At 41.7% G+C, this 13004-nt stretch overlaps 2 protein-coding genes across 9 annotated transcripts in view; one reads left to right on the forward strand and one right to left on the reverse strand.

The window, feature by feature from the left end:
* CLHC1 (clathrin heavy chain linker domain containing 1) overlaps positions 1-9308 on the reverse strand; it is a 37506-nt gene extending 28198 nt beyond the window's left edge. Inside the window, exons 1-4 of one of the 8 annotated variants that reach the window (XM_028517507.2) lie at positions 9129-9243; positions 6683-6821; positions 4508-4764; positions 711-898 (exon numbers count right to left, since the gene is read on the reverse strand). In XM_028517507.2, the coding sequence (XP_028373308.1) occupies positions 711-898; positions 4508-4684 (365 nt within the window). In that variant the 5' untranslated portion in view covers positions 4685-4764; positions 6683-6821; positions 9129-9243. Of the gene's footprint in view, positions 1-710; positions 899-4507; positions 4765-6682; positions 6822-9128 lie in introns of those variants that run through there. The other 7 variants (XM_028517506.2, XM_036027970.1, XM_036027971.1 and 4 more) reach the window with 7 other exon arrangements.
* A 275-nt stretch (positions 9309-9583) lies between these two features.
* On the forward strand, positions 9584-13004 carry RPS27A (ribosomal protein S27a). The gene is made up of 6 exons (XM_028515263.2): positions 9584-9678; positions 9780-9844; positions 10300-10354; positions 10771-10856; positions 11237-11368; positions 12817-13004. The coding sequence occupies exons 2-6, from the start codon at positions 9797-9799 to the stop codon at positions 12964-12966; spliced, it is 471 nt and encodes a 156-aa protein (XP_028371064.1). The 5' UTR covers positions 9584-9678; positions 9780-9796; the 3' UTR covers positions 12967-13004.

Here is a 13004-nt window from a genome sequence, read left to right on the forward strand (position 1 = left end):
CTAGTTTTAATAAATACTCTCAGGGCCATAGAAGCTTTAGTGTTCCTCTTTGGTCTCCTGTTATGATCCTGCCTGAAAATCACTTATTGTCTTGTCAGCTTCCTGTTGCTTTTGGGAAGATTTTAAAAATATGTATTTTTACATAGCATTTTTTCCCAATAGGAAGATCCAACATCTAGCCAGCCATATTACCAGGTCAGATTTTGAATAATTTTCCAAGTTGATTTGAAATTATCTATCAAAATAATGTACCCATCATTTACCAAATAGAAGGAACACTGGAAGCGAGACTATTCAACAAGCATGAGCATGCACCTTCTCCCAGTGCAATGCTCTGGGTTTACTTACCAATGCAAAGGTTTACTTACCTTTGTGCATCACAGAACTAAGTGATCTAATTCAGAGGGTAACCATGAAATTGCACTATCAAATCTCCCACACAAGAAATTACCTGGAGCAACTACTTACAACCCTCAGTTTGTGATATTACAACACACCTCCAATTTTCCTGAAACATAACATTCTCAAACAGAATTATAAGTAAAAAATACAGTTATTTCAAGCTGGTAGGAAAGGTAACATGAAAACATGGCTTTAAAATAAAATTATTTTTCAAAAAGACTGAGAACCACTGGTTATAGTTACACCAGCTAGTTAATATAGCCAAGTTAACAATTATCACTTTTCAGGCTATTTACTAATATACTCACTTTGCTTCAAGTTGGATTGTCCTTTTCCTGTGATATACCAATGTTGTGGGCTCTGCTGCCAAAACTTTAAGTTTTCCATAGAGATGAAATGCAGTTCTTTGGTCTTTCTTTATTCTCTCAATAAAGGCATCGTATTCTTTTTTGATTGAAGTAAGAATGGATTTGTACGCAGTGACATATTCTATTACCTGAAATACGATTTTTCTGCCTATGCTACTGAATTTTTTTCTAGAACATTATGGATCAAAAGCCTTGCAAACAGCATTATAGATTGTTTTGTATCTTTATTTTTTAAAGATTGTATTTATTTTTAGAAAGAGGGAAAGGGAGGGAGAAAGAGAGGGAGAGAAAGGAAACTACATCAATGTGTAGTTGCCTTTCACATGCCCCCAACTGAGGACCTGGCCTGCAACCCAGGCATGTGCCCTAGACTGGGAATTGAACCAGCGACCCTTTGGTTCACAGGCCAGTGCTCAATCCACTGAGCCACACCAGCCAGGGCTAGATAACTTTTTAAATAAAACAAGATGAGCAATTAGAAGTCTAAAATTTTATAAATTTAGTGTTTGTACAAATATGACTGTGTATTAAAGACAGTATTTCCTGAATTGTGCTCCTTGTGAATCATTATAGTACTATGAGCTTAAATACTAGAGAAAAAGATCATATTTTTCTCTACTTGGAATGAATACATATATTGTACAATGTCACTTAAAACCAGTACCAGGTCTAATTATCCCAATTCTGGATCTTTTATACATACTTAACATCATCCCTTACCACCTCCAAATCCAGTCTCTGACTTCATTCAGATCTTGAAATCCTGGACTCTCTTCACCTCCTTGTTTTTCTAACCTATTAGCTCCTACTGGTTGATCAACACTCAGTTTTCAAATACTCAGTTTTCAAATGGCATGTCTATGCTCAATATATCAAGTAATGTAGGAAACCCCTCATCACTATACACTCATGGTTTCCAGTGGCGTTTAAGCACAGACTATGCTTGGAGAACAATGGAGGAAAACGGAAACAGTGGATGCCTGCAGAGAAGGAAAGGGAAAGAGGGTCTGATATGAAAACAATCAGACTCTCTAGTGTACATTTTTCTTTTCTTTTCTTTTCTTTCTTTTCTTTCTCTCTCTCTCTCTTTCTTTTCTTTCTTTCTTCCTCTCTTTTTTTCATATGCATTACCCATGCAAAAATAAATAAGAAACATTTAAAATATGTCTTAAAATATTACAAATAATCTATGATCTCCAAATTGTGCTCATGAGGATTTCAGAAGGGAATGGCAGGTAAAGAGAAGAGATGTGATCAATCCATAATTTTCTCTGAAAGCCACAATTATGCTTTCTACCTCTGCTTTGGCTCTAGTCTCTGGTACCCCCCCCCCCCCATTAATTTTCTGTTAACTAGACAATATCTGGGAAAAAATTTTCCAGGAGGCCATCTGGTCTCTAAAGAAATGATGTGAGGGGATTATGGATCAATGGCAAGTACCAGGAGAGGATGTCTGAGGGGCAATACTGGTTGTCTTTCTGACATGACCATACTACCTATCAAACCAAATCAGGAGGCCTGCCACGCAGCAACCCATCATGAAATAGAAGCCATTATTCTGTGGTCTTTCAAATTAAGCTGTTCCCGGTCATCCTCCACTCCACACACCTCTGGGATGTACTACAACAATCCAAGCCAACTCAGATACATTAATGGACAGAAAATAGACTTGTGGCAATACATCGATCAGCTCCTGTATCTGTCTGCTAGAAGAAATAGATGCCAGAAGACACTCGTGGGAACCTTTGAGAACGCAGAGATTGTGCATCAAAATAAAGGAGACAGAGAGGCATGCCACAAGTAGAATAGTTTTGCTTGACCCACAAACTATTTTAAAATTTAGGAAATTTCACCTGAAAATCATATTTCTAGCTTTTCTATGAAAACCATGAAAAATCCACCAACATGGAACCATCATTCCTCAGTGGGAAGAATCAGCTGGAGCATTAGACTTAGTTGGTTCTTCATTTACCACTGTCCTCCACGATTCCTTATTCTCTCATAGCCACCCCACTTAACTCTTCCACATGACCTTCCCCACCTCTACCAGCATTCAAGTTTGAGAGTCCTGAATCGTAGCTTCCATTAAACCCAAGAAAACTGAGCCACACTTACCAGGTACTGGGGCCTGTGGGAGAAGAGGGGTGGTATCTGTTCCACCTCAGCTTCTGTATGTGGATCTAGACTACTTGTACAACATGCTACCACAAACACAAAAGACCAGTCACTTTCCAGAGTCCAGCTGCCTCGATAATTCACCATTTCTATGGAGCTCACTCTTCTTTGCTTACTAAGTCCTTGACTCTTTCTACAACCCACCCTCAACTCTGGTTATGAGCCCCAGGTCCTCCTGGCTTTGATTCAGGCATGGTTCTCCAGGTCAAATACTCCATCTTTGATTTTAAATAAAATTTGTTATTTGTTCTCTGATATCAAGTACTTAGAGATACAAGTTGATACTTTCATCTTCTGCTCAACTGGATCCTTACACAAGTGAAGGAAGGTTAGAGAAGGCAGTCATTAATAGTTTATTAATAATGCCATGGGCTGGAGCAATGTGAAAATGGAAAGGCAGGGACTTTTATTGGGAAGCTAGTAGACAAGTTTCTGTAAGTACCAAAAGATTTATATTTCAGATCTCCTCTTAGCCATGAAGAATAGGATTCTTCGTAAGGTACAAATGTACAATTTATAATTGTACGATATACAAATAGTCCAAATGGAAATATTGAGGGTAGGGAGAAAAGGGCTGTAGGTGTAGATATTATCTTTTATTTAATCCCGTATCTTTTCTCTAAGCATTAAATTTACCAAAATGAGACAGCCAAGCACCACACACCAGAGTGCTGCTCCAGGCCACGCTGATCTCCCTTGGCATTGGCTGCTAGAGTTCTCTGCCCTGCTGCCCACCTGGCCCTGGAGATTCTTCCTTGGCAGGTGCTGATGGCTCCCTTGCCCACCACGCTGTCTCCTGGACCCGCAGACTGAGACTCTGGAACTGGAGTTCATTTCCTCCAATTCTTTCATGTAATGTTATTACTGATTGTTTCTGAGTGATTAGTATTGTTATTAGGTTAGCATAGATTTGGATTAAATCTGCATTAACAAACACCAAGTGAACCTGCATTAATAAAGTCCAAGTGAATCGCATAGTCAAAAAAATTTACCAAAACTACCCCCAATATGACTTTACTATAACTATACTAACTTAGAGCAGATAGCTCTTCATGTGACTTGGACAAGTGTCAGCATTTGAACATTCAAAGTCAAGCATGTCCCAGTTATGATGACTTTCCTTTGTCAGTTTCACAATGTAGAGTCTCAGCATGATTCTTGATATTTATGAAACCTATTCAAAACACTACCTTTAAATATTCACCTAATATATTCCTTAATGACTAATCCACCAAGGCAGCCCCTCACGTATCAGATAATACTTTCAGATGGAAGGTCAAAATGTCATTAGAAGGCACAGCTAGGTGTTGCTCAAAAACTGATAAAAGAAAAAACACCTGATAGCCTTTACTTTAGCTAAAACAGTCGAATCACTCAGTAACTGTCTAGTAATAGATGCAGCATGGCATCTTCCCCACCCATTTCAAACAAGATGGAAAACATCTCAAAATTGACAGATGGAGTCAAACAAGCACTGGTGTTGCTAACACAGGAATATTAGTTGTCCAGAAAGACCATTTTCTTCCCCATGAAAATCCCATTGTCTTAAGAGATTATGATACCTTATCAAAAACATTTCGGTATATGATGTAATATTCATCAGCAGGTCCTTCCTCATTACAGCCCACTCTTTCAGTTTCTGTAATTATGTATCTTTGCATGCTTTCCAAAAATTCCTTGTCACTTCTACTAATGATAGGAGGGAGAACTGCATGTTTCCTTATTTCTTGAACCGACATGTCATAATCTGCATACTCATTCACCAGAGAAAAGTTAAGTCTTGACTTGCTTTTGCAACAATGCCAAAACTTTGATAAGCCTGAAAGGAAAAAAAAAAAGGCCATCAATTAATCTAATGCTTAAAATAAATTAAGGCAAATAGTCATCTAAAATGAGTAAAAAAATCTCACAGATCTCTGAGATAAATATTTCACCCTATGAATTAAAAGGTCTAATCTATTCTACTGTCACATGCTATCCCTCTGGGATAGAAATACCAATAAAGAACTATTACTAACCATGCAATGCATACATCCTATGAGTGATGGTTTCTCAACACTCAACACTTCCTAACAGAAGGTTTAGCATTCTATTTATCTGTTTCACATGGGAACTCAAGTTTGGAAGCCTCCTGATGGCACAAGCAAGGTCGAAGACTTCTTTACCCACACGCCTCCCTGGCCAAGTCACAGTCAGCTGGTGCACAACAGCTATGAATAATTCGTGCATTTACTTTGAGAATAAACTTGATTATGATGCTTATCTTTAATATGAGTGTATTAACTGAAAAGTAACATGTCAGACTTTTTCTAGACGGCATCCATCAATGATGTCAAAGATCACCACAGGTACCTTTCTGAGTACAGATTTCAAGCAGCTCCATCCTACTGCTCTCAGGAAAGAATCGCTAACCAGCTAGAGCTGGGCACAGCAGTTGTTCCTGAGATCGTGTCCCATTAACATCAGACACAGCCCACGCTTGCTTAAAAATGTCTAGCAAGCAAAACGTTTTAATTCCTCCCTCCTCCCCCCGTCCCCCTTTACAGAAGTATATAATCCCAGCATAAATTTTGGAAAATATAAACCAAAGAAAATTACATAATGAAAATCCAAACATTATTCAGAACTCCACCACCTAAAACATAACAACTATTTAATGTTTTGGTATATCTCCTTCCAATTTTTTTTAAGATTGTATTTATTTATTTATTTTAGAGAAGGAAAGGGAGGAAGAGAGAAAGAGAAACATCAATGTGTGGTTGCCCCTTGTGTGCCCCCCACTGGGAACCTGGCCTGCAACCCAGTCATGTGCCCTAGACTGGGAATCGAACCAGTGACCCTTTGATTTGCAGGCCTGTACTCACTCCACTGAGCCATACTAGGTAGGTCCAATTTTCATAATTATAAAAGTTAGGATCACTCTCGTTCAGTTTCATATCCTAAATTTTCTCACCTAATATTAAAAGTTTAACAACTTCTCCATTTTGGTAAATAGTCTTTCCTGATAGGCTGTAAGTTTAATAAGATCAGGAACCAAAATATTCTCATTCCCAGTTATTCTTCCCCACCCATATGCATTCCAGTGCATAGCAGTTTCTAGCAGAGTAAGTACCAAATATTTCCTCAATAATCAATAATCACTGAGCAGTTATCTCTCAGAAGACATGACATCCTAACACAGTTGAAGTGATTGTTTCTCAGCATCTACAAAATGCCACTGAGTTACATAAACCAACTCAGATTACATTTCACTCATTCATTCATATTGGACACTTCGGGATACAGAGAAAACAAATCACAAATGTTCCCAGACTAGTCTACTGGGTTTGCTTAAAAGAGCCCCTCTACGGAGCAGAGAAGGCAGTGTGACAGAGAGGGGCATCCCACTTGTCTGTGGGAGAGGGCGGGAAAACATGGGACAACACCAAAGGAACCACGTCTAGGGCTATGCTTGAGTTGCGCTCTATTTATTTATTCAATAAATGTTTAGAGGCACCTTCTGCATGTCTGCCAGTATCCTAAATGCTAGAGACATAGCACTGAAAAAACAAAGTCCTTAGCCTCCCAGAAGTAACGTTCAAGTAGAGAGGCAGACAACACACAGTAAAAATATAGTATGACAGATGGGGGTAAGTCATATGGGGAGAAATGAAACTGGGAAGGAGCGCTAGAGAGTAAGGAAGGTGGGAGGGTGCTATTATATAAGGCATTAAATTAGGAAAGAGAAAAGCCCTCACTGATAAGGTGAAATTTCCGAAATCTGATCAAAGTGGGTCATGTAGCCTCCTGGGAGTAGAGCAGTTGAGGCAGAGCAGCAAGTCCAAAGACCTCAAGGCAGCACAGCATGTGTGAGGAACAATGAGAAGGCCAGCGAGGCTAGAAAAGAATGAGAAAAAGAGAAGAGATGAAGTCAGGATAGGTAACAGGCAGATCATGTGGGATTCAGAGCCTTGAAGGCAGGACCACTACCGGCACATGAGCACCTTTGTGCGGATTAGAAAAAGGTGCCCTTTCGCTGGACAGACTTGACAAGACAATTGTGGCCTCCAGGCACTCCAGTGCTGAAGGGACAGCCTCACTTAACAGGAATTTAAGCTTAACTCTGAGTGAGGTGGGAAGCCATCGGAAGGCTGTGAGCAGAAGAGTGACACCTGACTTGCATTTTCTTTCTTTTTTTCATGTATTGATTTTAGGAAGAAAGGAAGGGAGGGAGGGAAGGAGGAAGGAAAAAGGGGTGGGGGGAAGGAGAGGGAGAAACATCGATTCGTGGTTCCACTTATTTATGCATTCACTGGTTGCTTCTTGTATGTGCCCTGACTAGAGATTGGACCCACAAACCTTGGAGTGTCAGGATGACCCTCTAACTTGAGCTACCTGGCCAGGGCAGCTGACTCACAGTTTCAAAGAATTCCTCTTGTTGCTTTGTGAAGCCAAGGACCAAAGCCTGAAGGACTGTTAGGAGGCTACTGCAGTAATCTGGGAGAAAGACAATAGTGGCTTGAATCAGAACGGTAGCAGTGGGAATGGTGAGAAGTGTTCTGCATGTACATTTAAAACAAAGCCAAGATTTGCTGTAGGTATGAGAAAGCAGTCAAAGATGGCCATAAAGTTTTTGGCCTTATACATTCTAAAGGAAGATGGGAAGTACCATTTATGGAAATGGGAAGAGCAATTTCATGAGATTAAGAGTCGGGCTTGCATATTAGGGATGTTGAGTAGACAGCAGGATATGTAAAGCTGGAGTTCAAGGGGATCCTCTGCATACAAATGGTATTTAAAAGTTGTGAGATAGAATGAAAATGACCTGGGAAATGTAAACAAAGCAGAGGTCTACGGACTGGGCCTTAGGGAGATAACTCCAAAGTGCAGAGGTCTGGTAGTTCAAGAGGAAGCAGCACAAGAGCCTATAAAAGAGTATCCAGGGAGGGAGAGGTGAGAGGGATATTCTGGAAGTCAGGTGCAGAAAGTGTTTCCGAGAAGGAGGGAGTGATCAACTGCATCAAATGCTGCTGACAGAACATGTAAGATTAAATGACCGTCAAATTTAGCAACATGGAAGTCATTAGTGACCACAAGAGCTACTCCACTAGAATAGTGGGGACAAAAGGCTGACAGGAGTGGGTTCAGCCCATAAAAGGGGAGGAATTGGAGACAATGAGTATACACAACTCTTTCAAGTTTTGTAAAGGTGGAGACTAGTTGGAAGAGTATGGGATAAAGAATGTTACAGAAACAAGAAATGGATTCTTCAGATGTGCCAAAGCATGAGAGAGCATAAGTAAGTGAGGAACTTCAATTAGCTCAATAGTACAAAGTGAGTCATAGGTTTGGCAGATTAGGATGTAAGGGAGGCAGAGGCTGAATAAATATCACACTAAAGAATTTGGATTTTATCCTGAAGGTGAAGTAGAATAATGACATGATCTTTTTACTTTCTAGAATATTTTGGAGACAAAAGTGAAGCGGGGTTAGAGAAGGAGAAAGACTAGAGACAGGTTAGAAGTTAGATACTGAAAACTTCCAGAAAATTAAGGAGGCCAAAATTTGGGGATTAGGGACAGAGGGGAAGACATGGAGTAAAAGGAGATGGCATTAGGAGGGTACATTAGAAAAGATTCTGTGGTTTGTACAGTGGGCAAGGGCCAAGGTAAGGACAGAACTCCCTTGTCATTATTTGCCCCGCCTTGCCAGGAGACATCCTATTCATACTCCAAAGTCTTCCTCTTAGGACCTTCACCTCCACTCACAATGTACAAATTTGGAAATTTTACAACTAAATAACCCTTCCACTGATTTCTTTCCAGTATGGCTTCATTTAAAAATTTGAAAACCGGTCCTAGGACTCCCAACATATTAAACCGTTTCACACGACAAATCAGGCCCAGAAACCTTACACTCGCAGTGCCGTGGGGGTTGAAGGAGGAGGGGCGAGGGAGGAGGGGCGAGGAGGGGCGAGGAGGGGCGAGGAGGGGCTACGGGGGGCGAGGGAGCAAAAAAAAGGTGAACCCGCGCTTTTGGAAGATATCACCTATTTTTCGGTTTGCCTTAAGTTGGCCACAGGAACTCCTTTCCCTTGCAGGCCCAAGGAGCAGCCGGTGGTAACGGGCTGATCCTCGACCTCTAACCACCTCTGTAAGTTAGAGAACGATACTTTCGTTCCACTACGCTTCCCCAGCCTCTTACCCTTTCCTCCGAGTCATTTCCGACCCGTTTCCACCTTCTCTGAAAGCGTTATTCCGCTTCACCCATCCTCCCTCCTCACCCTAATCCTTTCCACCAAACCCCGACGCCAGTGCTTGGAGACAGTAACTAGGGAACCCAGCGTGTGGAACTGCATTTTGGGACAAGTAGTTCCACCCCGAAGAAAGCAGTGGAAAAACTACAATTCCCAGGAGGCACTTCCATTTCCTCCTTTTCCTCTTGAGGCTCCCTCAATACCACCCTCTTTTAAAGACCCCTCTTAGCCACGTTCACTGTATGAGAAAAGCCTTTTAACGACATTTTTAAGCTTTTTAAGTTTATTATCCCGAGAGAATTCTGGAGATAAAGGTGAGAAATAAGTCCAAAATAGAAGAAGTGAGGGTCCCGAGCTAGCTCGGCACGTGGCTAGACAGCCGCTGTGAGAGCCGTCAGGCATTGCGTGCGGTCGCCTAAGGGGTGGGGCCTCCGGCGGCGGCGCCGGGAAACCCTGTGGGCCTGGGCCGCGCTCTCCCTTTCCGCTCCGCCATCTGCGGTGAGTGTGTGCTTCTCGGGCGCCGCCTAGTCGGCGGCCTATCCATTTCCTTCTTCTGTGTCCGTGTCTCTAATCCGTCTCTTCCATTTCCTCTACCTCAGGTGGAATCGCCGCCAAGATGCAGATTTTCGTGAAAACCCTTACGGGGAAGACCATCACGCTCGAGGTACGGGCCAGGTGGTGTGAGGGAGCCGAGGTCTGAGTAAGGCCGCGAGGTGGATTCCGGCACCCGCGCTGCTTTCTGCCTAGAACGTGTTTCTGAGCCTGGGTTCCGAAACCTGGCACGGAATGGAGGGCTCTTGGCCGAGCAGGGCCCCGGGACTGGTTTTGCAGGCCTGAAGTCTGAGCTTATCGCCTCTCTGGCGGCGGGCAAAGCCGGGGTCCCGCGATGGGGCGGCAGGCGCCGGGCCGGTGCGCGCGAGCACGTGTGTCCGGCCCCGGGCGGGTCTGAGGGAGTGTGCTCGCCCGCAGCCCTGGGAGGTGGCCCGGTCACCGGGTGCGGGGTTGGCTCGGCTGCGGCCGCCCGCGCGCCGCGGTTCTGTGCTGACCGTCAAATTGAAGTGAGCGTGTATTATAGTTTCTTACTGTGTCAATAATACGTTTGCATTTTAAAACTCTTAGGTTGAACCCTCGGATACAATAGAAAATGTAAAGGCCAAGATCCAGGATAAGGAAGGCAAGTAATTTCAAGTTCAGAAGTACTAATCCCCAGACGCTCCAGCCTCCCTGCAGGTGCTAGACAGACCTGCTCTTGGCGGGGTGGGGAGAGGTCAGATTGACGTGTGAAATAAATGCTTTTGGAGTAAGGAGGTAGACAAACGTTTATGAGCGTGGGGCCACACTCCATTGCATTGCACATATGTGAAATTGGATGACCTATTTCTCTACCCCGTTTTTTGCGAAATGAAGATTATATTAATGTATTAAGTATTGTTAGTGATTACATTAAAGTAAAATGTGAACATTTAAAATTATGCTTAGTCTGCTGTAAGAACTCTTAACAGCTATTAGTGCCATTTGATTCAGGATTATTTGTACACCTTGAGCAGAAGGTGGTTCTGTTGTAACTTAGTTTTTTTCTTATTTTATTAGGAATTCCTCCTGATCAGCAAAGGCTGATCTTTGCTGGCAAGCAACTGGAAGATGGGCGTACTTTGTCTGACTACAATATTCAAAAGGTCTGTTAGTTGAAACTATCAGCTCTTTAAGTATAAATTGATGTTAAAATTCTTGTCAAGTACACATAAGTCAGAAGATTAGCATTAAAGTGGTACGATTTCCCAGATAATGCTTACCCTAACGTTTGAGAAGCACCTGCTCTAGTTTTCACACCCTGGATTTTGCGGATTGCATCCCATGATATAATTTAATGTTACTTAATCTCCCTAGAAACTAGTTAAGAATCAGGACCCACCCCTCCAAGTCTTCCTCATCTGTTGGTTGTGTACTTCCTGTTGCATCTGATCAGATGTGTGGTGCTAGTTTTCTGTTCTGAATGGAGCATGGGTGTTAATGTGATTGTTTTTAAAGCCTGTTTTGTGCTGTGTTTCATTAACAGGAGTCCACTCTTCATCTTGTGTTGAGACTTCGTGGTGGTGCTAAGAAAAGGAAGAAGAAGTCTTACACTACTCCCAAGAAGAATAAGCATAAGAGAAAGAAGGTTAAGCTGGCTGTCCTGAAATACTACAAAGTGAGCCTTTTTCTTTATTTCTCAAGCATCAGGCCATTTTGTATTTGAAAAGTAGCATTTTAATTCTGGGAAAACAATCACTTAGTAAATAATCTAGGAATAGCTGGAGGAAAATGATAATAGAGCCTTAGGATTGAAGAGTTAAATGTAGAAAAATTAAGCTATACTAAACTGGAAGAACACATGAGTCTTGTAAAAACCTGGAGTTGGGGAAAGAAAAACTGAATTGGGAAAAAGTCTAAAGGAAAAATATTAGTACATCAAATTAAAAAATTATACTGTGCTTTTTAATCAGTAACTTGAATGACGTGAAAAGGCAAAAGATGAACGGGAAGTATTTGCAACATATACAATAGAGTTCCAGTGGAAATAAAGATTAATATCTCCATTGGAAAATGAACAGTGAATATACAGTTTACGAAAGAAGAAATACAAATAATGTGAATCAAAAGAAACCCAGTTGAGGCTTGACTGGTGTGGCCCAGTGGGTTGGGTGTCATCTGGCAAATGGAAAGGTCTCTGATTGGACTCCCAGTCAGGACATGTGCCAAGGTTGTGGACCAGATGTTGGGAGCATTTGAGAGATAGCTAATTGATGTTTCTCCTCGCTCTCTAAAAATAAATCTTTTAAAAAAGAAATCAGCTGAAATTGAACCAATTTGTTAAAAATAAATTTTTGCGCCCTGGCTGGTGTGGCTCAGTGGATTGAGTGCTGGCCGGTGAACCAAAGGGTCACTGGTTCCATTCCCAGTCTGAGCACATGCCTGGGTTTGCTGGTCAGGCCCTCAGTAGCGCATGTGCGAGAGGCAACCCCCACTGATACACTTCTCTCCCTCTCTTTCTCCCTCCCTTTCCCTCTCTCTAAAAAATACTAAAAAAAATTTTCCTGATTAGGTTAACAATTTTCTTAAAAGATTTTTAGAGGGTTGGGAGGGAAAAAGAGGGAGATAAACTGATTGGTTGCCTCTCATGGGGGACAAACTTGCAATCCAGGCATGTGTTCTGACTGGTAAATGAACTGCTGACCTTTTGCTTTGCAGCGCTAGGCCTAACCAAGCCACATGGTCAGGGCTAGATTAATACATTTTGTTGGCATCTCTGGTTTCAAACTCTTCAGTACGAGAGTTTTTCCTGATTAATAGTTGAGCAAGCTTTTGATAATGGTTTACTTTTAGCTCCTCGTTGCAAACTAGGCTTTTGATTTTGAAGTCAGATCTGGGTTCACATCTTAGCCCTGTACCACTTCCATTTCAAGGCTGGACTTGAATGAGCTCTGAACATACCTATATGTGTTGTAGTGATTACTGGTGAGGATTTGGGATGCTTTCATTTATAGGTAATAAAAAAACTACCATTGTGTGATTATAAAACGAAATATTTTGAGTCACTTAAATTAGACTTTGAAATATTTTGTAAGATTATCTTAACAGCAGGCTTGTACATTTTAGGTGGATGAGAATGGCAAAATCAGCCGCCTTCGTCGGGAGTGCCCTTCAGATGAATGCGGTGCTGGAGTTTTTATGGCCAGCCACTTTGACAGACATTATTGTGGCAAATGTTGTCTGACCTATTGCTTCAACAAACCAGAAGACAAGTAATTGTATATGGATTAATAAAAGAAATGAAGTAACATTTA

The sequence above is a fragment of the Phyllostomus discolor genome, chromosome 6, assembly GCF_004126475.2.
Source record: "Phyllostomus discolor isolate MPI-MPIP mPhyDis1 chromosome 6, mPhyDis1.pri.v3, whole genome shotgun sequence".
Classification (NCBI taxonomy): Eukaryota; Metazoa; Chordata; class Mammalia; order Chiroptera; family Phyllostomidae; genus Phyllostomus; species Phyllostomus discolor.